Source organism: Remersonia thermophila, chromosome 1 (genome assembly GCF_042764415.1).
Source record: "Remersonia thermophila strain ATCC 22073 chromosome 1, whole genome shotgun sequence".
Lineage (NCBI taxonomy): Eukaryota > Fungi > Ascomycota > Sordariomycetes > Sordariales > Chaetomiaceae > Remersonia > Remersonia thermophila.
The window spans coordinates 210,758-238,655 of NC_092217.1; the positions used below are offsets into that span (position 1 = coordinate 210,758).

A 27,898-nucleotide genomic window follows, 5' to 3' on the forward strand; every position below is an offset into this window, starting at 1 on the left:
CGACGAGGCGGACGCCAAGGTCACCCTCAACCACCGCCTGCCGCCGCGCATGGCATGCGTGGCGCGCATCTTGGGGAGGGCGAGGAACCTGCAGACCGTCAGCATGAGCCACGCCATGTGGACGTGCAAGGACAACATCCGAACGGCCCTGCTCGCGGCCGGGGTGGGGGAGCTGGGGATCCGCAGGCTGGATGTGTGGAATGCGGTCCCGAGGCCCTTGGAGACGGCATATGTGCTGCTGGAGTTCGCGGCGGAGAGCGTCAGGGAGCTGGCGGTGCATGGACGGGATGCGCTGGTCGAGATGGGGAAGTGGAAGCTGGCGGGGCGGTTGGAGGGGTTGTGGAAGCTGACGCTGACAGGGGCGGAGGTGCACGGGGAAGCGGAGTTGGGGATGGTGTTGGAGAACTTGGGGTGTGAAAGGCTGAAGGAGTTGACCTACGAACCTTGTTAGTTCTTTTCCCCTTTTCTTTTCTTTTCTTCTTTTCTTCTTTTCTTCTTTTCTTCTTTTCTTCTTTTCTTCTTTTCTTCTTTTCTTCTTTTCTTCTTTTCTTCTTTTCTTCTCTTCTTCTTTTCTTCTTTTCTTCTTTTCTTCTTTTCTTCTTTTCTTCTTTTCTCCCATGGCCCCATCGGTATTAACTGCAACCTGAATGAATAAGCTGACTGACTGATGCACCTCGATTCCCCTTGGCACCGCCCTCGCGCCCGGAATCAGTGGTTGGTTTGCAACACTACAGCTCCTACCTAAGCCCATACTCTGCGACAGTCCTTCTCAGGAGCCGGCGCACCCTCCGCTCCCTACACCTTGGCTTAAGCACGCATGACCACGTGCCCAACCTCGACGATCCCATGATACCATCCTTAGAATACCTCGACCTCCCCAGCTTCCCCGTGCTGGAGGAGTTGTTCCTCAACGCCCTCTTGTTGTTTTCGCAGGGAGAGGACAGCCAGGACCCCCTTGATCTCAAGATGGACGGGAGGGTGCTGACGCGGCTCCTGCCGCCGTCGATTGCCAGGTTGCGCTTAGCCAATGATACGACCGAGGAGTTGTATATGCACTCGCAGAAACAGATCTTTAGCGCGCTGGAAGTGCTCGCAGAGGCAGTAAGCACAGGAATGTTCCCGAAGCTAAAAAGAGTGTCGTATGAGACATGGGATGATGATGAACAGCAGGATGTGGCAGATCATTTCATTGAGGAGTTTTTGGTGTATGGCATTGAGTTCGAGCGGAGGGATCTGCCCATTTCGCCGAATATGACGATGGGGTATCGATGACGCAAGGGAGGGATGGATCACGTATTGTCATCGTTGTTGATGCTGGAAGCCTAAGGCGATACAGTGGATGAGGTGACGTCTATAGTTGAAGCCTGTCAAGGCTCAACAGCATGCTGGCATCAACTCCTGATCGGTTTTCATGTGCTTCTTCTGATATTATAAGCACGACGAGATGGATGTCATCTCTGCTCAACAACAAACCGTACCAAGGGCACATAACGTGATACATTGAAAAGCCAAGCGAGTCGGCCTAACGATACATTATCCAAACAAGGTAGACCAGATGAGTTGTGTTCGTCATGTGCTAATGGCTCGTTTTACAACAAAAGTCTTCTTTGTCATCCCTGTGGTTAATTGCCGACTTGAGCATTTACTATAGCTATGTTGGAAACCGCGACTGAAGTGAAATCCGGGCATGTATCATTGGTACTGGCGTTCTTGACTCCAAGTTTATTGGCGGATGTTGTCCTAACGCTCGTCATCAACTAGGTAAGTTGATTTATTATCAGAGCACTATGATCGTTGTGTGTGTGGCCACGATATTGGAGAATCTGCCGAGGGCTCCCTGGCTGCCCATCAAGGGATTCCAATGACTCTCTTCTGCCACGATGAAAAGAATCCTGTTCATGAATAGGATGTCCTTTCTGAGTTCCTCAACCATTCCACTTGTGCGGAGGAAGGGGTCTTGCCAAGGATGAACCCCGTTGTTTTCGACGAAAGAACATGGCACCGCCGTTTTGGAGGACTATCGTCCCCACCGAAAGCGTCGCCCCTACGGTTATTGACTGCAACAGACGAGGCAAGCTTCTTCCAAGATCACGAATTCGACACAGTTGGCTAAAGCACCTAGGTACCTTACTGCGTACCTCGCAAGAAATGTACTAGTAGTTGGCATGTGTTTACTGGGAGCGATACAGTGGGCCAGCAAGATACCTAGTTCATCATGGCTTGCAAAAGAAGGGTGATTTGTGCCAAGATGCGTCGAGAGCTGGGCATTTTGGCCAAGATCGCCAAGCCACCTAAGGTTCAGCAAGCTAAGCGCCGAGCGCTGGGCTGGTGTGTGGTTGAAGAAAAGAGGCGCTGAGCTGCCTGGCGCCGTCAACAAACCGACATCAACGTCCTCCATCATCGGGTTATGAAAGGGTCGCATGAACCCGGAGATGTGGTGCGGTGTAGACCTGATGAGCAGACGGCATGTCTGTGGTCCCGATCTTCACATCGTGCAAGGCATGGCATGCGCATGGGCGCCCGCCGAGGGTTTTGTATCCCCCCGAATTCGTCTCATGTCCCCCGTTTCGCCCACAAGCGAGCCGCCGAGATCCCGAGACAAGCTTTCTGCCGGGGTCCAATGGCAACCCCTGGCGACAAGTTCGTCACAGCCATAACAGGGGTTGGTCTCAGACGCCATCAGCCGACTTTTTCTGAAAATGGCTACGAACTTTCCCCTTCTTGGGCATTCTCCGCTCTCGTCACGATCGGGAGCCCCTGTTTCCGCGAAGTGGTGTCTCTGCCGCTGCCGCCGTTCTGTGCTTTGGCTTCTCTTTTTCCCCTCTTTTGTTTTCTTTGGCTCATTTCCCCCATCTCAGTCCACCGCTTTTATTCGCCATCACGGTGATAAACCTTCTCAACGGGATTGCTCGTTGCTGGGCAAGAGAGATAGTGCTGGACACTCGTCGCTGGTCGCTAATATCCCCCACCACCTTCGCTTCTTTTCCTTTGTCGACGCACCCTTTGCTCCGAGATATCCTCTGATACCCGCTGGCCGAGTTCCCCCATTCTCTTCGACCGCCTCGACGAGAACGCACACCTCTTCACACCACCAAGCGGATCAACGCCAAATCTCTCACCTCCGCCACGCTCCGGTCACGCGTAGCACCTTGACCAACAACAACAACAACCGAACCTCTCCCTCATCAACACAACCACCGTCACCATGGGCAACAACCTCTCTCTCGAAGAGCCCTTCGCCGACACGTCGGGAGCCGAGCTCGCCGACTTTGACAAGTTCAACGATATGGTCATGCTCGTCGCCTGGGCCGGCTCGTTGTACGCCATCGGCATGATCTGGTGCACGGTTGGCCTGCTGCGGCGCTGGAACTCGGATCGAGACCTCAACCTCATGTCGGTGTTAGCCGCCATATTGATCTCAACAGGGTGGCCGGTCGTCCTCATCTACTTCGCCATGTCGGGGGGGATGGATAATTAGGCGGTGAAGGGCACCGGGAATTGGCAATGGTGGAAATCGTTATCAAAGTGGCAGGCTCGTGGAGGACCAGATCTCGTAGGATCAAGGAAATGCAAAAGGGCGCTGGATTCATGGGGTCACTGGGGACTCGTCGTTCGAGACGTTGACCTGGAGACAGTCACCAGGGGCCGTCATACCTGACAGGGCTTGGTTCGGAGGGTAGCAGTGTTGGGTCAGAAGAGTGGTTGAGGATAGCGGCGTCGGGAAGGCTTTGGACAACGGGTCATCGGTCTTGGGTTTCATCGGGCAAGCGTCGGCTTCTTTTCACCACATGTAATCGCATAACTACGATTTGGCTTTTCATCTCCTTTTTGCCCTCAAAGTCCCACCTTGTGGCGTTCTCTGCGACGATGGTGATGTGACCAGTGAAGAAGTCCTAGGCGGGCATCATGCACAGCATCCATCCTCATCCCAACACGGCGACGGATAGCGGGCTTGTGCCAGTTTGGTGGAGCGGAAGATTTGGCACGGGGAGGACAAGCCGACACGGCCTACATGGCCGAACAACCTCCTTCATCGATGCGGCATTGAACTTCTATGTCAATGCGGGACGGGCATAAGCGTCTCGCAAGTGGCACTAGGCCGCGAGACTGGCGATCACTTCTGTCATGACGGCTCACGGAATGCCAACGACGAAGGGTTTGATCGGCGTGTCCTCAGCTCAGAGCCGCAACATGCTCTAGAACCGCACCCATCGTCGTTGTCTACGGAAGGGTTGTCGACAGGATCATGATAAATAGCTACCTAGATAGCCAGCTGAGTCTATATCCTCCCATTCAAGCTGGTCAACACCACTACCGCCGCGTCTCTTTCTCTTCTTCGCGTTGATCTCACCACCGGTTCAGCGAACCGTTTTCACTCATACATTTACTTGTTTCCTGCAGCCGAACCGCAGGCCGGTCTTTACCTCTCCGTCACCACGCACGCTCCTTCAAACCCATCACCATCGAAAATGATGTACACCAAGTCCCTCGTCCTGGCCCTCCTCGCCTCGGCGGCCTCGGCTGCCGTCATACCCCGGCAGAATAACAACAACAATAACAACAACAATAATGATAATAATAATAACCAGCCCAACTTTGGTCGCTGCACGCCAACGATTGACTTCCAGCTCGGCCGCGCCGGCCGCAAGGCCGACGAAGGCACCTTCCTACCCACCGACCCGCTGGTGGCGCAGGGCCAGCAGGATGCGCTGAACCCCAACATCATCACGAACCGCGTGTGCGACCAGCTCACCAACGTTTGCGAGGCCAACGACGCAGCCAAGCAGCTCTGCCGGCAGGCCCAGGCTCAGGTGGCGGCGTCGGGGGCCAGGGACGCGAGCGTCGCGGCGGCGTTCAACCGGGCGCTGGGCTTCTGAGAGCAGGGAGGCGGTGATGGGAGGAGGGGAGCAGGGGAGAGGCAGAGACAGCCGGCTGACTCTTTTCGCGGCGTTGATCGCCTTGATCACCTGGGTGGGAGGTTCAGGGAAGTCGGCCCGGTACGTGCCATGTAGGCTAGGTTCAAGGGTTATATGCCCAGGGACGATACACCTGGTCATTCCCCAGGCCCTCGGCCGCGCCTGGAAGATGATTCGTCAGGGGGAGGGATTCCGACACTGCCGTGCCTTGTCTGCCTTTGTTACTAGGCCCCGGTATCGAAGCAGCTATGCAGCGATAAAAATAAAACAGTAAAATGCAATGAGAAAAACAAGAAGATTGTTTGGGTACTTATCCGGCTGTTTGACAAATCGATAATAATCATCATGTCCATCGTGGAAGTTAGGTTGTGAGACGGCAAAAATGTGACGTCACCTTGGCTCAGTGAACAACAGTGAAGCGGAGGTCTCAGTGACTTGGCAGCAGAACCACGGCTCGCGATAAGGAAGGAATGGAGGCACCGAGCCAAAACACTACAAAAGACTAGAGGGCTTATTGTGCCAGCCCGAGCGCGTGCAGCAAGCTTGATACGGATACGTTAAAGGGGGGAGGAGAAAGCACTAAAATGGATTGGACCTTGCAACGGCGGGGTGTCACCGGATGTAGGGGAGTGGGGTGGGAGCAGGAGTATCATCTATGTGAGGAGTGAAATGTCGATGAGGATGAAGTGGTAGGGTGGGGTGGTGAGGATGGGGTGGTGAGGATGAAGTGGTGAGGATGAAGTGGTGAGGATGAAGTGGTGAGGATGAGGTGGTGAGGATAAGGTGGTGAGAGGATGAAATGGTGAGGAAGAAGTGAGGATGATGTGGTGAGGATGTGTCTGTTTGGCGAGTCAGACTTGAACACCGTCACGACGGAGAGGGTGGACATAGAGACGAGGTATTGTGTTAAAGTAGCATTCGTACGTTTTGTTTCCCCTTGCAACCCATCCCTCCTGACGCTATGATAATTAGTTCGCTCATCATTATGTCCAAATCATATCAATGAAACACCCATTACGTGCTGCTCTCCCCATCCGACGGTTTCTCCAAATGGTGGTGCTGGCCCTCAACATCCGCGGTGGCCTTGGCCTCACCGCCGGCAAACGTCGCGTGCGGCACCCAGCGGGCGCTTGTCCTGGGCACCGTCTCGGACAGCATCTGATCGACCTGCTCAAGCGTAAGGCCCTTGGTCTCGGGAACCAGCAGGTAGGCATAAACAAAGCAGCAGCAGCAAAGAGAACCCCAGATGTAGAACACCTTGGGGCCGAGGTTGCCCTTGTCCGCGTCCACCATGTAAGGGGTAATGACAGCGATGATGCAGTTCCCTAGAGCAGATGGTTAGCGCTTCATGTCATGTGCATACGGGTGCGGTGAGGGGAGGGAACGTACAAAGCCAGTTGGAAGCCGTCGACAGGGCCACGCCCTTGGCACGTATCGGCAGGGGGAAGATCTCGCCGATGACCACCCACGCACCGGGGCCCCAGGTGGTGGCGAAGAAGAAGATGTAGATGCAGATGAAGGCGATCATGGCCTTGACGGCGTTGTCGTCGTCCGGCTTGACGGTGCCCACGATGGCGACGATGAACTGGCACACAACCATGCCCAGGGCACCCCAGATGAGCAGCGGGCGGCGGCCAATCTTCTCCATGGTGTAGAAGGAGATCGGGGTGGAGCAGACATTGACGAGGGTCGTGACGAGGGACATGAGGAAGGGGTTCTGGATGGTGCCGAGCTGCTGGAAGAAGGTGGTTCCGAAGTAGAAGACGAAGTTGCAGCCGGTCCTGGAGGGGGGAGCGGTGGTGTCAGTTGGGCTCGTTCGTCATGACAGGCGTTTCGGCGGTTCCCCTGCATGAGGAGAGCGGGGGCTATTTGCTTACCATTGCTGCATCATCTGCATCGATGTGCCCAGGATGGTCCTCCGGAGATAGCTGCTGCCGCTCCACAGCGAGCCCTTGAAGCAGTTGGCCCAGGCCTGGAAGTAATTGCCCTGGGGCACCATGGCCGTCTCGTACTCATGGTTGGCCACGATCTCGGCAAGCTCATCGCGGATGTATTCGGACTCGACGGGCTGGTCACGCAGGCCGGCGAGGGCCTTGACGGCGCGGTCCAGATCGCCCTTCCTGACGTAGTAGCGCGGCGACTCGGGCAGGCAAGCCAGACCGCCGGCGAGGATCAGGGCCCAGGCCATCTGCAGACCGATGGGGATGCGGTACGAGCCGCTGTCGTTGCGGTCCTCGGTGGCGTAGTCGACGGCCGAGGCCAGGAGCAGGCCGATGCAAATGCAGAACTGGTACCCGCTGACGATGGCACCGCGGACCTTGCGAGGAGCGATCTCCGACATGTACAGAATGATGATGGCCGACACGAAGCCCACGCCGAAGCCGGCAACCAAACGGCCCGCGACGATCAGCCCCAGCCCAGCGCTGGCCGTCTGGAGAATGACACCAACAATGAAGACAGCGCAGCCAAGGATGACGGTCGTGCGGCGGCCGAACCAGTCGGCCAGGTCGCCGGCGAAGACAGCGCCAAAGAAGGTACCGGCGGAGAGGATGGACGTGATCAGAGACTTCTTCCACGCGGGAAGGACGGTGGCGTGGGGGCCCTCGATGGTGTGAATGAAGTATTCCATGCCCATCACGCCCGAGATGTAACCAGAGTCGTAGCCGAAGAAGATACCGCCAAAGGCCGCGAAGACGCACATCAGGTAGGCCTTGAGCGTGACGGGGGCCTCGACGCGACTGACGTCGGGCGCTCCCGAGGGGAGGACGCCTCCACCGGCCATTGCTGGTGAATTGTTGACTTGGGAGGGAGAGAGGGAGGGGATGAGGCCGAAGCAAAGGAAGGCAAGGGGGGAGAAGAGGTGATGGAAGGGATGTTGTTGTGATGCTCATGGACAACCGGAGAGCAAGAGGCTCCGTCTTTATACCTCCTCTACCGCCTTCTTGTCCGCTCCCGGTGCTTCGGGTCCCTACCCCATCTCCCCCGGTCCCAAGCATCAACCCATCCCCGGCTTCCCCAGCTGGAGATGGTCAGATCTGGTAGATGGCGCGGGGAGCAAGGGAACCTTCGCCGGGTAGTGCGGCAGTTTGCCGTTTTCCCCCGTTGCACATGACCTATCCGTCCTGCCGGGGAGCTTGCGGGGCAAGCATGGGGGAGGAAGAGCCGTCGCGTGGTCCCCTTCGTGCGTGGAGGGCCGGGGATGCCAGCATGATGGACCCGAGCGCACATGGGCTGAGGATGTTGGGGCGGAGACGTAGTTGGGGAGGAAGCGTGCTGGCCGAGCAAAAAGTCTTTTGTCCCAAGGTGCCTTAGGACGCCCAGTGAGCTGTCCGTGGAGAAGCAAGGGAGTGCTTGCGGAGGGCTGCGAGGGGTTCTCTTGCAGACGCCGGCCACACCCGCTGGGTATGAGAACGGCAAGGTCTTTTCTCCCTCCGCGACGCGGTTGAGTAAGGCCGGAGAGGCACCGGTCGGCGGATGACCACGGCAGCCACGGCGAGGTTTTGCATCATCATTCTGTTTCCCATCCCCTATCTTGCTCGGGTCCAGCGGGTTGGTGCCGGTTCTACACATCGTACAAGTCTTCATCGTGATCAAGATTGACGTGTGCCAAGAAGCTCCTCTTGCTTTTCACTCATCAATGACTTTGACCCGCACCTATACATAGTTCATCCTACGTACCGGCCTGAGACACACACTGCGCAGCACGTGCCCCAGGTGTCAATACGGGCGGCAGTCCGCAAGCGCTGGCACCTCACCTCTCCATCCATCGCGCTCACGGCCTTCACCGGCCGGACGGTCCGTGTTCGGTGGTTTTGTGGATGGGGTGGGCCGCTCCGAGTCAGAACTATCGGCGTCGGGCCCGCCACTGTGGAACTGGTTCGCTTTCAGCCGGTTCAGCCTGAGTATCTACTGTGAGTCGTCTGATGTCGGAAGCTTCCGTGGGAGGGTGGAGAATGCGTACAGCAGAGAATTCTTCTGGCGCCTCGGATGGGGCTTCGGATAGGCTTTGTTGGCGGAGAATGTTTGACATGGGGGCTTGGCCTACGCAGGCGAAAAAGCTTATCTGCTGTACGTACCAGGGGTTGTTGGTGGAGCAGTCAAACATGAACTTCGAGATTAAGTTCATGCTTGTGAAAAACGCGAGGATATTGCGGGTGGCTTTGGCCGGCGATGCAAACATTGTCTGTGGGGGTTTGTTGATGAGAACTGTTCTTGTGACTGGTGATGTCGTTGTAAGGCGTTCAGTGATCATAGTTACAAGCATCAGTCTCACCGTTGTATGTAGTTACCGTTGTACGCCATGACCAGGACTGCAGTTCTCCATGCTCCACTCGTCCCTAGTCCCGTAACTGGCGTGGGATGTTTTTTTGTGATGCGGAGCCGTGGCACAACGGCCCCGGCAGAGACTCCAGATAACTAGAGTATGTAAAAGTGCGTGAGGGAAAAGACATCAATCGCAAGAACAACATCTCGCACCAGACCCTTCCGGAGAGCCAAAGCTTACATGCTCCTCCCCTCCAATGGCCACGCCAATCCCCAAGATGGCTCGCGCAACATCCTCGCCGACATCCTTCTTCGCCCCGCAGAGCGGGCAATGAGGCATCAGCGCTTCCTCCTGTCGCCGTCTCGCTTCCCATTCTCTCTCCCTCCGTCCCTCATCTAAGCTGCCCCGCAGGATCCAGTCAACCCCAGCCATCTCCCTTTGTTGCCCCGGTGTGCGGTATCGGTCCCCGTATCCGGTCTTCCCGCCTTTGATCACCAATAGTGGCTGCGGATACAACTCATCAGCGCGGGGCCGGTGCTCTGGGGCGGCTTCGCTTGTTAGCACCGGTCCGGCGTTTTGACGAGAATAGTTTGAAAGATATCCATGACTCCGACGATTGGTCAGCTGCTGCTGCTCTATGCTGCAGGTTGGCAGCCGGTGATCAGCCGGAACGGAAAGGCATGTGAACGACGAGACGGCGTAGGGATGTGCAGCGGTGGGGATCAAGCTCCTTGTCGGCGGGGTCGCGATCTTCGTAATGCCTCGTTGGTGTCGTTCATGGTCCTGGTCCTGGTCCTGGTCCTGGTCCTGGTCCTGGTCATGGTTGAGTGGATGCCCGCGCGGGGGGTGGTGAGAGGGCGCCTCACCTGACGAGTGATCGCCCCGCGGGGTACTAGGCTGTGCGATGCCCTCTTGTAACAACGTGGGGAGGGCGGAGGAGCTCGCCTTCGCCACCTCTGACGATTGAGGGCTGGTGGATGGGCCGTCTGTCTCTGCATGCGGGCCGGGGGAGGCCGCCAGGCTGGTGACGGATTCCTGGTTGGTGTCTGACTGATTGGCACGCCAGACGTCGGAGGTTGCAGGTGGTAATATTGGAGAGATGTCCCTGGTTGCGTCTTCGGGAAGGATGTCGATTCCGGCTTCAGGGGTTGGGGTTCGAGGAGCTGGGATCAACGATTTCCTCCTGATCATGCGATCCTGTGACGGAGCCTCGCCCACGCTTCTCGAAGGGGACCCGGACGAAAGGCTGTCATCTATACGATGCTGGTTGAAGGCTTGGCTGGCACTCGCTGGCCCCGAAGTCCCCAGGGGTACTTCGGGGCTGTTGTTCTCCGCCCCATCTGCCCTATTCTTCGTGTCAGAAAACTTGTCCCGTCAGCTGTCACGATTCGCGTGGGGAGAAGGCATACCCGGGCACGAGACCGTATGATCCAGCACCATCCGGCGGCACGGGAGCGTTTCTGGGATGCTCAAACGGCGTCGAACCAAGTTCCATCTGCTGTGCCGCTCCGCCGTCGAATACGCTGAACCCCTGACTTGGCGGCACTGGCATCGGGCTACCGATGTCCACACTTGCACCACGGTGCCTCTGGCCTACTGATTTGCCAATCGCCGATGGGCTAGAAGGAAGCAATGCGCCAGATCTCCTCTGGTCATGATGCTCATCGATGCTGGCTTCCAGCGCACCGGGCGATCTTGGCTGGTCTGGCTTTGTGCGGTCTTGGCTGCGCTTTTGGAGACGGTTATGGTGCGAATTATCTTTGGCCTTGTGACTCTTTCTGCGGCGAGGGCGGAAGATATCTGATAGTCGGCGCCTGGAACGTTTGCCAGCGCCTGAGGTTTGTTGCTGAAGGTTTGAGAGACCAAAAGCGTCAGCTATGCTGCGGTGATAGGGACGAAGAAGGATGGGGACCTTTTACCTCCATGGGTTCGGGATTCCATGATGATGCGTTGCGTTGTTCCGGACTTTCTGTGCCAGGTCCAAACTGGGATGGAACATCCTTCGATTTCCCTTGTTCTTCCGTCTGAGCCATGCCGAGCCCAGCCGGGTGAGAAGTTTTGAGCGGTTGGTCTGCCTTTTCCCGCGCGGCATGAGACCTCGCCACGTGGGAGGTGTCGAGAGCTTCACTCTCCACCTGCTCACTAGCTTCCACGCCGCCTTGACTCCCTGGCCCCTTACCCGCGGATCCAACATCTTGCTCACCTGCTGAATCCGCTTCAGATGCAGCTCGGATTGCTGACTGGCCTTCCAAACCGTGCCCCGAGCTAGTCCGTTGGCCGTCCTCCGAAATGATTGCCATGGTTGAACCTAGTGGCTTCGAGGAGCTCGCTGACGTAACGGGTAAGACACCCTCGAGCAGGACCGGATCATGAAGCGGTCCGGACGTGGCCAACATGATGGTGCCCTGATCGCCCTCCCCCGAAGGAACGGCTGGACCATCTCCAGCCTGATCGCGCAGCTGGGCATCCCGCAGGCTTCCATGGCCGGCAACCGTGTTGTAGATGCCCAGCCCGCGAGGAAAGCCACACACACTGCCGCGGATGTGACATGACGGAGCACCCTGGATGGACGCTCGGCGTGCTCGCCCGGAAAACACATGGTGCTCCGCAGGATCGGCCGAGCTGTCGTGGCCGCTGATGCTGTTGTAGACGCGATCTGTTTGGAGGTTCGGATGGCTCAGCTTTCTGATGGCTCGCCCCTCAATGGGATATGGCGGATAGGACGGGGCATCCTTGAGGCAATGGTGACAGTTAGTCTGATGGTGGCTGTGTTCCCCGATGGAAGTTGGGTCGGCGGACGGGGTCTTGGTCAAGAGGCTAAGATTTTGAACAAGATCCTTGGTCGTCAGAACTTCGGGCTGGGGGGTTTCGAGTGTTCCGTCGTCAAAGTCGGTCAATTCAATTCCCGAATCGTCGCGAGTGTGCTTATGCGGCGCTACGGCATTGGACAACTCGGGGTGCCCGTCTTCGGCAGGTCCTGGATAATAGGAGGTGACGTGGACCGTCCCGTCCCCAGGGGTCGGGGGAATGGAGTCGGGGTACGACCCGGGCATGTGATGTCCCTCCATCGGGGTCGATCGAGGTCGAGGTGGAAGACTAAACGAGCGTTTGGAGGATGGAGGAGGTTTTGTGAGACATTGCGACGGGGATACTACTTAAGGCATGCGAGTTCCGTGCTGTGGGAAACTCATGGAAGGACAGGCCAGAGACAACCTTGGCCGTCATATAGCGGATCGAGTCATTTGACCGGGATCGATATCCAAGGATCTGTGTGCCTTGGAGTTGTGACATCATCGTCCGATCCCGGGCGACCACGAGACACAGCAGCTTCTGTTGCCCGCACAAACCAAGCAAAGAACGAAGCGCATGAACAAGACATATAGGAGTTTTTTTTCAAGCAAGGTCATGAACCCACAAGGTTAAGCTTGAGCCTCTCATACGATTCCTAGTTGCTATCGACAGCATGCAAAAAAACGGCAATGAGGCGCACCCCGGTAACTGACTGTGGGGACCTAGGTGGGTAACGTTATACGGTGTATTACTACCTAGGTACCTATGTAAGTGCCCAAACCGGAAGTATGTAAGGTCCAAAACCTAACCTCAGGTCGCAGGTAATAATGGGGCATACGCAGGCCCGAGGAAGAACAGATATGCCAACAGTGCCCAGCAATTTCGCACACATCATGATAGAGTTGAGCGAAGTTCAACCGCTGCCCACTTTCCCGTTCCTTGGGGACATGTTGGCTACCTCAGCAGTACCATCATTACTCATGTGGCAGACACAGAGCCCGTCGATTTGGGCGAGGTAAGGTCTGTCATGGCGACAGCGGCGACTGGGACTGGCCCGGCGACTGGGACTGGCCCAGCGACTACGGCGTGGTGTGGTTCCTTGTCTCTTGGCTAAGGTTGCTGCCCGTGCCTGCGGTATTCATGTGTTGCTTGTTTCGCACCAGGGAGGTGAAGCGTGTATTACCCAACGGATTACCAAGACGAGGTCATCCCACCACAGCCTGCTTGACCACCAGATCTTGCAGTCGACACGCAGGATGATGAAGAGGGTGGCAAAAGCCGGTCAGGGACCATATGGCGGCGGCAGAGCCGGGCCCGATGGTTGGGATTTGGCGTGTCTCAAGGCCCGCCAGCCGGCGCGTACGGTAGTCCTAGAGGTCTGTGGCAGTTGGTGAGGGTGACGGGCTGCGTGCCTCATGGCCAAGGGAGTGTTCCATGTCTCCATGAAGCGCAAGGCCCGAGGATTGCGAATAAACAGGTTGAAATCAACTGTCGGATGGGTATTCTCAAAGCCATCGGATCCAACAAGAATTCTCTGCAATGGGGAGTCTTGAGGGGATGATTAGGGGACTGCCATGGACACCACTTGACCCTCCGCGCTGTCACACTATCTCCCACCATCTTCCGGAAACGTGGAAACCACTCGGGACCGGCTCGCTCTCGGTGCCGCGAACCTTCCGACTCCTCGGGGATCGATTCATGGCCAGCTCAAATTTCCGGGAACTTGTGTTGCGGAATACATGCAGACGGCGGAGGGCAAATTGATAAGTGCAAGACACAGCAGATCGGTAAGCGTTTCTTATAAGGTACCTACGCTGCATCACAGTTTCATTGCCTGAGTAAGAACTCTATTCTTCTGGGTCTTCTCAACCGAGCGCAAAGAAATCAGGGGGTTCTTTTTGTTTATGACGCGTCCCCCGCCTATACAGAACAACGACGTACGCAGTACGTCTTCCCAAGCCACAACCTGTAGGTCAAACGCCAATCGGGTCTTGATGCAGACCATTGCGGGCGCGGGGTATGCCGGCCAGCCCCCAAGACAGCCACCTCGGCAGGTCCAGCGCAACAAGATTTACTGACGAGGTCCTGCGGCGTGGGTGGTCTACGGTCAGTTACATGACGTTCCAGTTGTATCCAGTCGGCCTCTGACAGCGTTGTTGCAGCAGGCCTCCAAGTCTCTGGACGCGTCAATGGAACCGATCATGGCCACGCACGGCCTTGAGCGGCTCAGCAGCGACATCATTACTGCGTACAGGGTACGGCGGTTCATGCCAAGAAGGGTCCTAGGTAGCGCCAAGCGGCTCAGCCCCCCTTGACGCCACTGATGTCATACCACAAAGCGCCAGGGCCAAGCCACAGAATGACGTTGACAGCGGGCGGCATGGCGCGGCAACGGCATGTTTCCCTCGATTTCCACGAGACGCAGAGATGGAAGAGGGCCGAGACAAACGAGATGCCCACTTGGCGCTCAGACACACTACGCAAACATGCAAAGCCACAGGCCCCGTATCCAGGACCTGAGGGGAGAATGGGGTGGTTGGCTTGGCCGTGGGACTCATTGAGGCCTCACCTGGTTCCACAATAAATAACACCTAAGAGCGTGCCCAGCAACGGCTCTCAACACCCCGCTCGTTGAAGCATACTTAGATACCTAACCAGCTCGACGTGAAGTGCTGTTCTCTGTGTTAGTTGTCCGCTCTACGCCCACACACAGCATCACGTTGCCAGTCCACCTCGAAAGAACCATGGGCACGAACGACAAGCCGGCCGCCCAGCAGGGCCAGCAAGGCCAGCAGCAAAACATCCCCCCGCCTCCTCCTGGTCCTTCTCCTGCGCAGGCCACCCAGGCCGAACGGCCGAAGCACTCCAACGAGACGCCGCTGCCCGACTACGACATCCCTGCGTACAATCCTGCCAACCCGCAGTTCGCTCCCCCGCCCGGAGACGACGATGACATTTACAATGCCAGCCCGGTCGATGACAAGCCTCCGAAGTGGGGTTTCCACAGCCATCACTCGAAGGACAGCGACGGCAAAAAGAAGTCCAACAGGCTGTCGGCTTTGGGCGAAGCCTTCACCTCCAAGGTCGCCGGCCCCGTGAACGCGCTCGTCAACAAGTTTGGCGCCGAAGGCTTCCTCCCCGAGTCCCTGGATAAGGAGTGCGAGAAGGCTGCCCGCATCTTGCGCGCTTTCTGCAGTACGTTGCCTGATCCACCGCATCCTGATGGCCTACTTTCACGTTTCTAACACCTGGACAGAAGACGGCATCTACACCGACGCCATCCCCACCGCCGCCACCGCCGCCCCGCCCGCCGACGGCAAGCCCGGCGCCTCCCCCAAGCCCGCCGGCAAAAAGTCCCGCACCCTCCTGACCATCCCCTCCAAGGTCATCGCTCGCGCCCAGGGCCTGGCCATCTTCACAGCCGTGCGCCTCGGCTTCCAAGCCACCGGCTCCAGCGGCAGCGGCATCCTGATCGCTCGCCTTCCCGACGGCTCGTGGTCGCCCCCTTCGGCCATCCAAGTCACGTCTATCGGCGCCGGCTTTGTCGCTGGCGTTGACATCTACGACTGCGTCGTTGTCATCAACACGCGCCAGGCCCTCGAGCTCTTCACCAAGACGCGCCTGAGCCTCGGCTCCGATCTGGCCGTGACGGCAGGGCCCTTCGGCGTCGGCGGCGCGCTCGACTGGGGCGTCCCCGCTCCCGAGGGCAAGTCGGCCGCCGGCACCAAGACCGAACCCGCCGCGGCGACCGCGCCAGCACCGGCCGGAGCGACGACCTCCCCGCTGTCCGCGGACAATACCCAGTTCGCCACCCCGCCGGTGTCCGCAGAGGTACTCTCCTCCGACGAAGAAGCCAGCAGCGGCAACAAGGGCAAGGCCAAGGCCAAGGACAAGGCCCCCAGCGCCCTGCGCGAGGCCCTCAAGAAGCCCGTGTACAGCTACGTCAAATCCCGCGGGCTCTTCGCCGGCATCCAGGTCGACGGCACCGTCATCGTCTCCCGCGACAACACCAACGCGCGCTTCTACGGCCAGCCGCTCACCGTCCAGCAGATCCTCGCCGGCGAGGTATCTCCCGCCGGTGCTCCCGCCCCGGGCGCAGCCACCACCTCCACCACCACCACCACCACCACCACCGCTGCTGCTGCTGCCGGGGCCGCAACCGCGGAGGAGAAGCCCCACAAGGGCGTCCCCTGGCCGGCCGGCGCGAAGCCTCTCTACGAAGTCCTCCGCGCCGCCGAGAGCGGGTGGGCCCAGAAGCAGGCCGAGGCCAAGACCCAGGGGCAAGATCCGGCCCAGCCGGCGACGACGCAGGCGCAGCCCGCCCAGCCGCAGCAGATCTGGACCCCCCCGCCTCCTCCTCCTCCTCCCCCCTCTCAGACGACCCAACCCGCCGCCGACGCCGCCCGCGGCGTGACCGCGGGCGTCCACAACCTCTCTGTGAACGACCCCGCCGCCGCCCCGTCGTCGTCCTCGGGGCTGCCGCCCGAGTACTACACCCCCGCTGCGCAGGCGAAAGCAGCGGAAGCCGCCGCCGAGGCCGAGGCTGCGCAGGCCGCGGGGCTCGCAGACAACGCCGACCTGCCGCCGCCGCCCTCGTATTTCGACGACTCGCACCCCGTGGTCCCCGGTGCCAGTGGTGCAGCCGGGGGGAGTGGCGACCTTCCTCCGCCGCCGGCCTACGATGATAATTCGAGGCCGCAGGGGTTCGTGCCTGATCAGAAGTCTTAAACAGGCATGACGGCCAGGGTTCTCATTGGAACGATGCTTGAGCTAGGGACGGAGAGAATGGACAGCATGTCTGTTTTTGAGACTGATGTACGAACGATTGTTACGGTAACAAAGTAGTGTGGGAGGAGGTGCTAGGCGATTCTGAACTTGGGAGTCCATGTCTGGGATGAGCGATGGAGTGCGGGAGAGGTTTGATGGATTTCTACTCCGTACAGCTTCTTTAGTTTGTAAGACGTATTTAATGAAGTATCAATGCGCCTGTCAGTCAGATCGATCATGTCCATGAAATGATTTGGTCTCGAGTTTAGTCCTAGATTGAGACTCTTCTGTGACCAAAGCCAGCAGTCTACTGTGATGCTCGACATGTTAGTAGAGTCGGTACCTATCACCGGCCCCGCATGATCGTTTGTCGAATGTGATCTATCTTCAAATTCAAATCATTGATTAGACCCCATTCTCTTCTTCTTCATCTGGCATCCACACGAGCTCAATCACACTGTCTCTGCTTGTCATGGGCGCTCCATCTGGGTTCTTCCACCGCCAGTCATCATGCTTCAACACGTATACTTGCGACACGGTCCCGTCTTCGTTTAGCGTCGCCTCCTGCAAGTCCCACGATATCTTCCGACCCGTCTTGTGCAGCGAGGGCCGCCGGGGGCCCATGGCAAAGTCAAAGTTCCATCCCTTGTCATCCGGGGCTGGGCCGAAGGTGGCCTCGAGCTGTTTGAGATCAAAGTCGATCCCTCGAGGGTAGAAGGCGACGCTAAAAGCGTTGGAGATGACGAAGTTGTCCGCCGTCTGGAAGCGTTGCAAGGTGCAGTCCTCGCCGCAGACGTGGGCGACCTTGGTGTAATGCCACGGGTGAGCAATATGCCAGATGCCGCCGCGGTAGTGATGCAGCGACAAAGGGCGCAATCCGGATTCGTAGAACCCTGATGGGTCCCCGAAGATATCCAGCTGCCAGAGGCCGTGGAGCAAAGTCAGACGCACTTCGGAGTTTGCATAAATGCACCTGCGGAGCAAAATGTCTCCTTGCGGACCCCAGCCGCTATTGGCCTCGTTGACCGCTTGGTCGGATCGGCACGAGTCGTACCTGTTTGTAATTCGCTCCGCCATAGGGACGCTGAGGAAGATGCCGGCGCCACCGAAAGCTTGGGACCCGTGCCGCTGGACATTATTGACGTCTTCGGAGAGAGCACCGATGTACAAGGGCCTTGTGTGGTCGTGCTCGGCAAGCATCTCGGAGAGCGCGTGTATGGATGGGAAGAAGGTGTCGTCGTCGCATAGGACAAGCCATTTCTTAATGTCTCGGGCAGGATGATGGAACATGGCCGGTACCAAGCTGAGGTATCGGACGGCCATGATATCTTGAGGTTCGGATCGGTACACATCGGCATCGATACCCGCGCCTGTCAGCTTTGTTTGTGCTTCCTGGAGCTGGTCATCGGTGGCGTCAAAGAGCTTGAGGATCAACTTTCCGCCGTTGGACTTGCCGTGACCGTTTGTCAACCAGTAGGACCACTCGTTGATGGGGCTAGTCCTTGTTTCGATGAATCTCTGGTACGTGGTGGACACGCCAAACATAAATTCGGATGCATTGGCTGAGCTGGGAAACGGAGACTGGGAGACGGGAACGACGAGAGGATCTGGGCAGGACGCGTCCTCGGGCTCCCAGTTGGAATCCATGACCCGGGACTCGCCGGCAAGGAAGGTTTGGTTGATCCAGGTGATGGAGCTTCTGGGGATGGGCAGACGATTGACCTGAACGTATCGCTTAAGGTACTCAAATGTGTTCCTAAGGCCGTACTGTTTCTGCCACCTTCTGAGCTTGTTCCTATCGGCGCCACAGGTCATGTTGCGGGAGGGTCGAATCGATGGTTTGCTTGTTGAAGGCGTGATGCTATCCACCCAGGAGGAAAGCAGTTCGGATACCGTGGGCATCTGCTGCGATATCGCATCCTTGGCCGATGTTGCGGTATGAGCGAGGGTTGAGCTGACGTTGGCATCAAACTGCAGGAAGAAGCCAGCGATCGACACCATAACGAAGGCCAGGATGAAGGCGCGGGCGAAGGCGTTGCGTATGCTGAACCATCGCCGCCGCGGCCCTGAGACCCCCATGGCGTCGTTGGTGCAGTGCTGAATGAGATGGCTGGAAGGATAGACGGAGCGCTGCTAGAGAAGGGAATCAAGTTGTGGTGTTTTTGCTTCCTTGTCCCTGTCGACCGAGGTGCAGAGGATAAAACCTGGGGTTGTTGGGCAAGGTCCCATTCAGGGCTGTGTTGCTGTTGTCTTACGACCCGATGCGATGACGAAAGGCAAAAAGTCCGGCAGAAAAGTAAACACAAGGTATCGAGGGCGAGAAAGCCTGCAACGTTTGTGCGAAGCCTTGGGCTCGATGGGGACACAATGACACAAGTTGGAAGGAAGGAATAGCACTTTTGCAATTTTGGCGTAACGTTGGATGCGAACGGCTACCGCGAGGATCGAAGCATCCGTGTGTTACCGCAACAATCCTCGACCGCGTTTCTTCTCTGGTTTCTTCCTTGTTCCGTTCGTTGCTTCATGTGGCACCCTATGGCATTTGCAGGTACCCGAAACGATAGTAACCTGAAAGCCGCCATTCATTGACTACCGAGAACTACCACAGGAGGCTCTTTGTGCAGCAAGTGACGTTGATTTCATGGACACTCAGATGTGAAAGTGAGGCAATGTTGATATTGACCCCTGACGGTTGCCAAGCAACGCATCCTGGCTTGGTTCCGTTCAACGACTTTGAACCTGCTCTGGCTTTTAGATGCCTGCCCTGGGTGAACCGAGACCCCCAAGCTCGGCCCAAGAACTCACACGATTCTGTAGCCAACAAGCTCACCCCCTCTCCACGTCTCCCACCTCCCCACAGGCCTCCCTGCCGCGCCAACAATCTCTCCATTCCTCTCGGTCACCACGACCGGCGGCGGCACATACCTCACAGCGTCCCATGCACGTGTGCAATCCACCATGGAGAACAACGTGTCAAACACCCCTTTTACTTCCAACAAGACGACCCTCGCCGCCTCGCGGCCTGTGCCGTTGTCGACAAGGAACCTCAGCAAAGGCTGAGTCTGTGCACGCTGAGCAGGAACTCTACCCGAGGAAGCGGGATATGCACTGCGATCTCCCCAGATACAAACCTCCTTGACCTCCCTCTTCGCTTTCAGCGCCCGGATAAAATCATCGACGCTTCTTATCTCGGCAGCTCGCTTGACGCCAAGCTGTAGCGCCTCCAGCGCCCGTGCCCATGGCGGCTGTCCTCTCTGGCCATCCGAGTAACCATGTCCCATGCTCAATGAGCTGGTGTTGTCAGGTGCCGTCAGCTTCGTGGCTTGCACAGAGCTCTTTATTCTTCCCGCCGCAGCGACGGCTCTCGTCCTCGGCCTGTCTCTGGTTTTCTGATCCGACATCTTTAGGTTGGAGCATATTGAACATGGCAGAGCGTGACCGCCAGTATAGATTTTGGGGTTCTTGGTCTGGCGTTTTGCTGGCATCTCGTCCGAATCGGAGTCCAAGGGAATGTATTCTTCGTTTGCCCAGCGTGTGCTGGTCGATCTGGTTGGTTGGACCAGAGGCGTCTTCGAGGTGGTAGCTTCGTCTTTCGGGATGGTCTCGTCCAAATCATGTTGAACGGAGCTGAGGAGATCTTTTGTTGGTAGTGTTGCACCGAGGACCTGGCGTAGACGCGTGAGCGGACCTTGCACGTTTGTCCCGGGGCTTGCGGAGTTCGACTCGTGGCAGTGGGGAGCAAGGAATCTCTTCCCTCTTGACGTAACTGCAGGAACCGCGCTGTTGGCCTTCGGGTCGCGGTCTGCTGCAAAGGATGAACCGCCACGCTGAGTGATAGGATGGCGCTGGCTTGCAACTTTCAGCTCGTCGTCAAAGTCGCATCTCGAGGCATCGCTCTGAGACATATCCCCTGGGCGCGAATGAGGTGTTTTCGAAGCATTCCATTTCTCCAACCCTTCCTGACACGTACGGACCAGTTCGTCAACCACCGTTGGGGCAATACCAAGGTCCTGGTGCAGCTGGCGGAAAGTGTCGGCTAGCAAGGCATGTCGCGGCGTATCGGTGCTGTTGGTCTGATCCGCTTTGAAAAGCATACACAGGAGCACCAAGCCGATAGTGTCGGCCGGGTAGTCTGTATAGTGCAGCTCCTCTCTTCTGTCGCCACCGTCGCATGTGATGATAATCTTCTTGGCCGATACGCTTGAGACTTTCCTTGCTGTCCTTGCTTTATTAGTCGTCTTCTTCGAGCCCCCTTTCGTGCTCTGTTGTACTCGCAGCGTCCACGGAGGCCCTGATCTTGATGTTGTGGCGGTCTTCTTGTCCTGTCTCCCTCTCTTCTTTCTCCTTCCGCCGTCCTCACTGTCATCCCCGTTTCCCTTCTTCCTCTTCCGCGCCGCTTGAGTATATGCCATGGATGGACTGTCGTCCTTGATATCATTGCCTTCTTCTGCCATCTTGCATCCTTCATCACCAGCATCATCGTCAACCCCGTCCTGACGGACGAGCCTGCAGCCTGAGTTAACTGCCCTCTGAAAGTTCGCCCATCTCACCTCCCGCTCTGCCTCCTCTATCTCTCGTTTCAACACACACACTCGCACGATGGCGTCGTCACACCCAAGCAGTGTGAGGACGCGAAGAACTCCGTCCCGAAAATTTGCCCATCTTTGGAGGGCTTTCATGAAACAGGGAGGGCAGAGAACCGTGCCCTTTTGAAGTACTCTACCTAAGGGTAGTTCAGCGGTGGTGAAGCCGCCGCCGTTGTAGTTGTAGTCGTCATAAGCATGGACCTCATCTCTGGTACCGCTGGGCCCATGGTTTTGGCGAATCACAAAAGCATACGGGCTGATGTGGGCATGGTAGAAAGCGGATATCGTTGGTGTTGTAGGCTCGGCTTCCTCTCTAGCATCGGGCTTCCCCTTATCGACCATCGCGTATTTTCGTCGCGGCGGTTTCGTTAATGGCGAAACAGGCGCTTTAGGTCCTTCTGATGACGCCTGATTTGGACCGTTCTTCTTCCCTGGCCCACTGGGATCTTCAAACCCATAGAGATGCCACGGGATGACAGGCGTCATAGGTGTGACGACTTGTAGAGCGGCCGGCTTGCAGATGCCACCTGGATTGTCGGGTTTGGTGCGCATCGGCGAGTTTGGAAGATCGAAAGGGTCGATGGTTTGTGGTCGACGTAATCCCGGAAGCCAGTTGCGACCCCTTGACGATTGATGTTGTGTAGTGACCGATCTATTGGAGCTGGATGGGTGGGCCGTCTTACCGGCCTTGCTTGCGACCTCACACCTTGTCGGCGGACTTCTCGTATGGACTTTATTATAGGCTCGAGCACTGTTGGTTGCGGTCTTGAGATGCCTTGGAGCCGTCGACAATGATCTCCGTGTCGAGCTAGGATGATAATTAGGCCAACCAATGTTGGAGTTTGAAATGGAAAATGGATCTGAAAAGCCCGTAAAAGAGTATTAGAGGGCGGAGGCAACTAGGATTAGCTGGAAAGGAGGTCTGATCTTTGATGCTTTGTTCCCAACTTGCAAACTTTAATAAACTAAAACGGGCGGCGTGGCAGGGCAGTAATTATGAACAAAGAGCAAAATTGGCCGCATTTCCTCCACCAAGAAACTTTGTGTTGAATTAGATCGGTAACGTCGCAGATGGCAATGCAGAACTCGGTGCCATTGAATAAAAATAGCCTGGCGCAAAGACCTAGCTAGGCTTTGTTCATCGCATGCATCTCGACAACCGGAGCCCACCTCCCTCCCGTCGTCCTCCCCACCGTCATAATATCCAACGGCGGACATGTTCAACGATAGTGAGTTCCAGTAGAGAAGTACAGATATAAGGATTGGTATTTTACATATACTACGACCGAGCAAGTCTAGTTGAACACCGCTGTTGCCGTTTGAGTGGTTTCCAGGAGAGGCTCCGCCGCGAAGCATCCTTGATGGCCCAAGGCAATCCCGGCGAAACGACACAGAATCAACTCAGAAGACAACCAGGTGAAGCCAAGTACAGCTGCTAACCAAACCGAATTCCCATACCAGGCTGCCAGGTCCCTGAATTCTGTGTCTGGGGAGGCTCTCCACCCTGTCTCCCACCCGGCGTACCACCAGCACCCGCAAAGCGTATCCCCATGTCCGGCGACCACGCAGTCTGCATGTTCCCGACTGACTGTGCAACTTGTATTGGGCGCGGCTGTTGGATCTGCGTCTGGACAGGCGGGTTCTGCTGCTGTGGTAGCGGCGGCGGCGGCTGTTGTTGATGCTGATGGGGTTGGGCGTAGCGTGATGGTGTTTGGTTCGGCGCGGGTTGGTACGATGACGGTGCTTGATGGGATGACGCGTTGGTTGGGTTGAGGGTGAGGGAGGCTAGCGAAGGCAATGAGAGCTCCCTGTGAGACTGGATGTTAGCATAAACGCCAGGCCAAGCCAGGACGGACACGTCTGGACTCACTCTTCCAACTCCTGCGCCTCTTTCCGCCTCGCGGAAACCCAGTTCCTACACTGAATTCTGAAGCCTTCCACGATGCGGCTCAGATCATTGTAAAACGTTCTCGCCCCTTCCAGGTTATTCACAATGTCTTTGTACTTGTAATAGGCCGCATCGAGCTTCTGCAGCGCCCGCTCCCGCTCCTTCTCATGGCTGCCCTGCTTGCCCAGGCTCCTCTTTTGCGACTCGAATTCGCGGTTGGCCCGCTCCAAGTCGGCGATTATCTTCTCTTGGTCCGCCTTCTCCTTCTCCACCATCTCCAGTTCTGCTTCATAAAGCCGATCAAGACGTTTGGTGAAGAAGTCGTCGAAGTGCGCCGGGACGATGGCTGTCTTGGGATAGGCGCGCTCGAGACGGGCCGTTTCGGCCAAAATCTCCTCTTTGATGTCGTCAGCCCTGGCGCGAACACGCAAAGACTCGACGCGCTTTCTGCGGCGGGACTCAAGCCGCAAGACGTCGTTGTACACCCCGCGCAGTCGCCCTATGGCTGGCTTGAGGGGTTCAGGTATCTCCGTCTTCCGGCTGTTAGGGATGTAGTCCATGATGCCACGGTCCGGCCCGGCGAGGATGGCGAGAGTGTCCTTGACAGCGACGAACTTTTCGCGAACGATAGCGTCGCTGGACGTGCTGGAGGCTAGATACCCCTCGATCTCGGCGACCTGATTCCAGAGTTTGGCGCCGCCATCGTGGCGAGGGTCGGCGCGTGACTCGGGTCGCGTCCACCGTTGGGTGCCGTGCTTGAGGCGCAGCTTGCGGTCTTCCTCTTCCTCGGCGGCGAGCAGGGCCTTTCCTTCCTCAAAGATCATCTTGTCGCTGGCGCAGAGCTTTTCAATGTCGCGGAGACCGCGCTCGAGACGGTGGAGGGCGTCCACCTGGCGGATCTCCTCGGCATGTTGAACCAGGGTAGAGGGGAGGCCGAGGGGCTTTTCGAGCGCCTGCAGCGACCCGGGCAGATTGAGGCTGGACAGAATACTGTGAAGGCTGTCCGTCATCGACTCGAGTTCGGCGACGATGTTGGCATTGACAAGGCGGTCGCGGCGTTCCTCGTATATGGAGATGGCGACGTGGACCGAGAAGGGGACGAGCTTCGAAAAGAGCGGAGGCCCGAACTCGGCATTCTCGCCCAGGTAGTCGTGGGGGTTGGCGATCTGGGGTGGGATGCGGTCGATGGCCAATTTGGCTCGTTTGAGGATGGCGAGCTCGGGCTTTGAGGGCACGATCTCTGAGGACGGTCAGAACCAGTCTTCCCGGGAGGAGGCGACGGGATGTCCGGACTCACGCAGGTAGATCTTATCATTGTCTCTCTCGGCCCGCTTGAGGTCCTGCTCGAGACGAGCCTTGAGCTTCATAAGGTCATCCACGACAGCTTTGTTGAGATAGTTTCCCCTGGTCTCCTTAAGACCCTCCTTGACGCAAGCCAGAGCATCGGTGAGGCGCGCGACCTCCTCGCCGTACTTGCGCTTCTCGAGGCAGTCAGCGGCGGCGCGGAACTGGGCGGCGGCAGCAAAGTGGTGGTGCTTGGCGCTGACGTGATGGATCCAGGCAGAGCTGATGGCATCGCTGCGCATGGCAGCTTCGCCGGCCAGGTTGTACAGGTCGGAGACGCAGGCGGCCAGCTGGGCAACGGAGGCATCCTTGTAGCCGTCGGATACGGCCTTTTGCCAGTAGCACTCCTGTGCCTGCGCCAGGAACAGCTGGTTCAGGGACGAGAGGGTCGCGTCATCCATGTCATCGGGGGGGTTTGGCATGCGCAGCTCGGGAAGGACAATGGTCTTCATATGCTTGAGGACACCGGCGGCCTGGGTGAAGTAGCTGGCGGCAGACTTGACACCCTCGGCTGTGGAGCGATCGGCGGCGACGGCGAGCTGCGAGTACAGGGCGGCCAGGTTGAAGAGAACATTCATGAGCTCGTACTGGAGGTTGTTGTGCGCTATAGGACGGCCGGTGTTATAGCCCAGCGAGGGGTACCAGGTAAAGTCGACCCCGATCTGGCGCCTGCGGGTCAGTCACGTCGCGAGGCGTGTCTTGGGAGAGGGCCCGTGATGCACACGCACATCAATGGGGAACTTGCCGCTCACCCAGACGAGCTGGGCAGCATAGGCTTGTAGCTTTTTTATGGCGCTCGGGTGGGGGTCCTGCGAGTTCACGGCGTCGCGACGGAGGGCATCGATGACTTCGAGGTCGTTGCGGAACATGTCGGGGTGTTGGTCATACTTGTCCGAGATGTACTGGCGGATGGCCGAACCTAGGGAGACATGGGCCGAGCGACGGAACTCGAGCCATAGCATGGTGCTGAGAAGAGGCCGTCATGTTAGTGGTGAGCTGTGAGCTTTGGACCGTCGCCGGCTCTTCCGGGTCAACAGAGGGCCCCGACTTACGATGCCATCTTGACCTGGGTCAGGCGTCAAGCCGAAGGAGGCTTGAACACGGGTTATCCTCTGGCTCCAAGTCTAGGTAGGGTCCTGGGAATGGAAACCCAAGCAAGGAACTGGAGACGGACCGTCCCGTGGCCGAAGGTTGTGCGTGGTTCCCGAAGTGCCTTTTTGCTGATGTCATCAGGCACAGGATCAGGGCCCCGCGTCAGGCCTCACTTTTGTTTGGTGGGGGGGCGGGGGTCAAACTTCGTCCCGCCCAGTAGCATGGCACCCCCCAGCTAGGGCGCATCCATTGGAACCGCGCCAAGGCTGCCCCACCCGACCTTGGCCTGTAGTTAGCTGTAGTTAGGAGCACATACAACCTGGAAGAATGGACGCGGGCGTCCATTGATGTGCCCCACTTCTAGCCGAACCAAAGAGGATGCACCCGTGGAGTCCACTTCCAGGGTTAATTACTGCGGTAGGTATTTACTGTGCACCTCAGGGTTAGCACAGGTCGTCCTCAATTTCGACCTCCGAGTCCGAGATGGACTCGGTCACCATTGTCAAGGCTGGCTGGCAGGTAGCTACATGTCAAGGAGGGATACTGTACATACATGCTTATTCTTCAGCTGTGAGCAGATACTTCCTCGACGACACTTTTCCGCTTGTCGTACGTGGATCGCACATGGTCATATTGATTGGATGCTGCTCTCGTTATCATGGACCTAGAGTAACATGGTCAAGCCTCATCAACACCACGCCCCAGGAGAACCACCCTGAATACCATGTCCCTCTGACAGCTATATTCTAATGATACAGGCTCATCCACGCATATCGCATCCAGCCTCATGACTTGATTCTTGCATTTCGCATTCCGACGTGAGACAGCACATGGTACAGGGACCAACCCATTGACATGGTCCCCTCTGCCGTGCCTATCGTAGAATTGTTATAAGCCATCCCTATGCCAATCCTCTGTTGTCAGCAAACTTTCACCTTCTTCTCCTCTACTAGGTTCGACTTCGAACATCTGCCTTGGTTGTCTTGCATGTCCACCGACACGAGGAACTACCCCCTAGGAACTACCCCCTAGGAACCTACATAGATAACATGGCGGGACTCACACTGGCTGTTCTCTACCTTGCCATTTCCAGCTTGCTTTTTTTGCATCATCGACCAGATCCTCTCATAGCATAAAAGGCACAAGCTGCAAGGCCGCTTTCCGGCACCTCACCTGTTTCCCATCATCGATAGCATCCACGATGTTCCGCGCTTCTCCCTCTGGCTCAAGTACAAGGAATGGGCTTACAACTACGGGCCCATCTACTACACACGTGCCCTCAGCCAGCCCTTGATCATCGTGTCAGACCAAAAGAGTGCCGAGAAACTGCTCGTCAAGCGTGGCCATATCTACTCGGGCCGCCCCCTGCTCCGCTGCATCCTAGACCACAAGGAGGGGCCGGCGTATGTGGCACTGATGGATCGTACCGGTACGATGCCGCCGCCTCTCCCCTTGGTTTTATCGACAGAGCAGGAAGGCTTTCGACTTGGCATCGGATACCTGGCAGGCCCAACGAAAATAGGTCCACGCCACCGTGAACGAGGCCTTACCGCCACTACTTCTACGGCCACATCGACATGGAGATGAAGCGGCACTTGGGCCTGTTCCTGCTCGACCCGGCGCCCTTTCTCGGCTACACGCGCGAGCTTTGCGGCCGCGTCATGTCCTGCCTGGCCTGGGACGATGCGACGCAAAGTCGCGCCAACGCGGACACGTGGGTGTATCGGTACTTTGAGCAGCTGCGGCGCGAAGGCGGGAACGAGACGCTCGAACAGCCCGAAGACCAGCAGGTCTTTGCCAGCTGCATGATCCGGCTCTTGACCTTGGTTGGCGTGGTGTCGGGCAGCGGCCTGCTCAAGTTGTTCCTCATGGCCATAGCGCTGCATCCGGAGTAGCAGAAGTATGGCGACCGCATACCCAGGGTGCAGGACTTTTCGCGCCTTCCGACCGTAAGAGTGAGTTTGAAGTAGAGACAATGAGGTAGAGGTCGAATGCACCCCTTTATGAGCGTCAAGGCTAGCAGCGATCTCGTCTCTCCGAACATATGCCAAAGGCTAACCACGGAGCGTGCATTATTCATCATGTTTAGGGGTCCCGCATCGGGCCGAGTGAGACGACGAGTTTAACGGTGTCAAGATCAAGAACGTTTCCGACAAGCACCCCGACGGCGACAACTTCTGAGCCGAGCGTTGGCTTGAGCCGGGCTGGCCAACCTACCGATCAGGAGCCCCTGACGCGGTATCCAAATTTC

At 57.4% G+C, this 27,898-nt stretch overlaps 8 protein-coding genes across 8 annotated transcripts; 4 read left to right on the forward strand and 4 right to left on the reverse strand.

Moving 5' to 3' along the window:
• Positions 1-3,205: 3,205 nt before the first annotated feature.
• On the forward strand, positions 3,206-3,478 carry VTJ83DRAFT_57 (uncharacterized protein; the record flags this gene model as incomplete). Its single annotated transcript, XM_071012328.1, has 1 exon — positions 3,206-3,478. One exon carries the CDS (start codon positions 3,206-3,208, stop codon positions 3,476-3,478), a length of 273 nt encoding a protein of 90 aa, XP_070869410.1.
• Positions 3,479-4,469: 991 nt separating this feature from the next.
• VTJ83DRAFT_58 (uncharacterized protein) lies at positions 4,470-4,877 on the forward strand (the record flags this gene model as incomplete). The annotated part of the gene is made up of 1 exon (XM_071012439.1): positions 4,470-4,877. One exon carries the CDS (start codon positions 4,470-4,472, stop codon positions 4,875-4,877), a length of 408 nt encoding a protein of 135 aa, XP_070869411.1.
• A 1,053-nt stretch (positions 4,878-5,930) lies between these two features.
• Positions 5,931-7,698, reverse strand: VTJ83DRAFT_59 (uncharacterized protein; the record flags this gene model as incomplete). The annotated part of the gene is made up of 3 exons (XM_071012550.1): positions 5,931-6,241; positions 6,306-6,697; positions 6,794-7,698. The coding sequence occupies 3 exons, from the start codon at positions 7,696-7,698 to the stop codon at positions 5,931-5,933; spliced, it is 1,608 nt and encodes a 535-aa protein (XP_070869412.1).
• A 1,668-nt stretch (positions 7,699-9,366) lies between these two features.
• On the reverse strand, positions 9,367-12,248 carry VTJ83DRAFT_60 (uncharacterized protein; the record flags this gene model as incomplete). Its single annotated transcript, XM_071012662.1, has 3 exons — positions 9,367-10,525; positions 10,590-11,026; positions 11,100-12,248. 3 exons carry the CDS (start codon positions 12,246-12,248, stop codon positions 9,367-9,369), a joined length of 2,745 nt encoding a protein of 914 aa, XP_070869413.1.
• Positions 12,249-14,714: 2,466 nt separating this feature from the next.
• On the forward strand, positions 14,715-16,698 carry VTJ83DRAFT_61 (uncharacterized protein; the record flags this gene model as incomplete). Its single annotated transcript, XM_071012773.1, has 2 exons — positions 14,715-15,165; positions 15,227-16,698. The coding sequence occupies 2 exons, from the start codon at positions 14,715-14,717 to the stop codon at positions 16,696-16,698; spliced, it is 1,923 nt and encodes a 640-aa protein (XP_070869414.1).
• Positions 16,699-17,142: 444 nt separating this feature from the next.
• VTJ83DRAFT_62 (uncharacterized protein) lies at positions 17,143-18,816 on the reverse strand (the record flags this gene model as incomplete). The annotated part of the gene is made up of 1 exon (XM_071012884.1): positions 17,143-18,816. One exon carries the CDS (start codon positions 18,814-18,816, stop codon positions 17,143-17,145), a length of 1,674 nt encoding a protein of 557 aa, XP_070869415.1.
• A 3,942-nt stretch (positions 18,817-22,758) lies between these two features.
• VTJ83DRAFT_63 (uncharacterized protein) lies at positions 22,759-25,615 on the reverse strand (the record flags this gene model as incomplete). Its single annotated transcript, XM_071012995.1, has 5 exons — positions 22,759-23,131; positions 23,194-24,451; positions 24,509-25,217; positions 25,284-25,521; positions 25,608-25,615. 5 exons carry the CDS (start codon positions 25,613-25,615, stop codon positions 22,759-22,761), a joined length of 2,586 nt encoding a protein of 861 aa, XP_070869416.1.
• Positions 25,616-26,550: 935 nt separating this feature from the next.
• VTJ83DRAFT_64 (uncharacterized protein) lies at positions 26,551-27,542 on the forward strand (the record flags this gene model as incomplete). Its single annotated transcript, XM_071013106.1, has 3 exons — positions 26,551-26,600; positions 26,787-27,050; positions 27,191-27,542. 3 exons carry the CDS (start codon positions 26,551-26,553, stop codon positions 27,540-27,542), a joined length of 666 nt encoding a protein of 221 aa, XP_070869417.1.
• Positions 27,543-27,898: the final 356 nt, after the last annotated feature.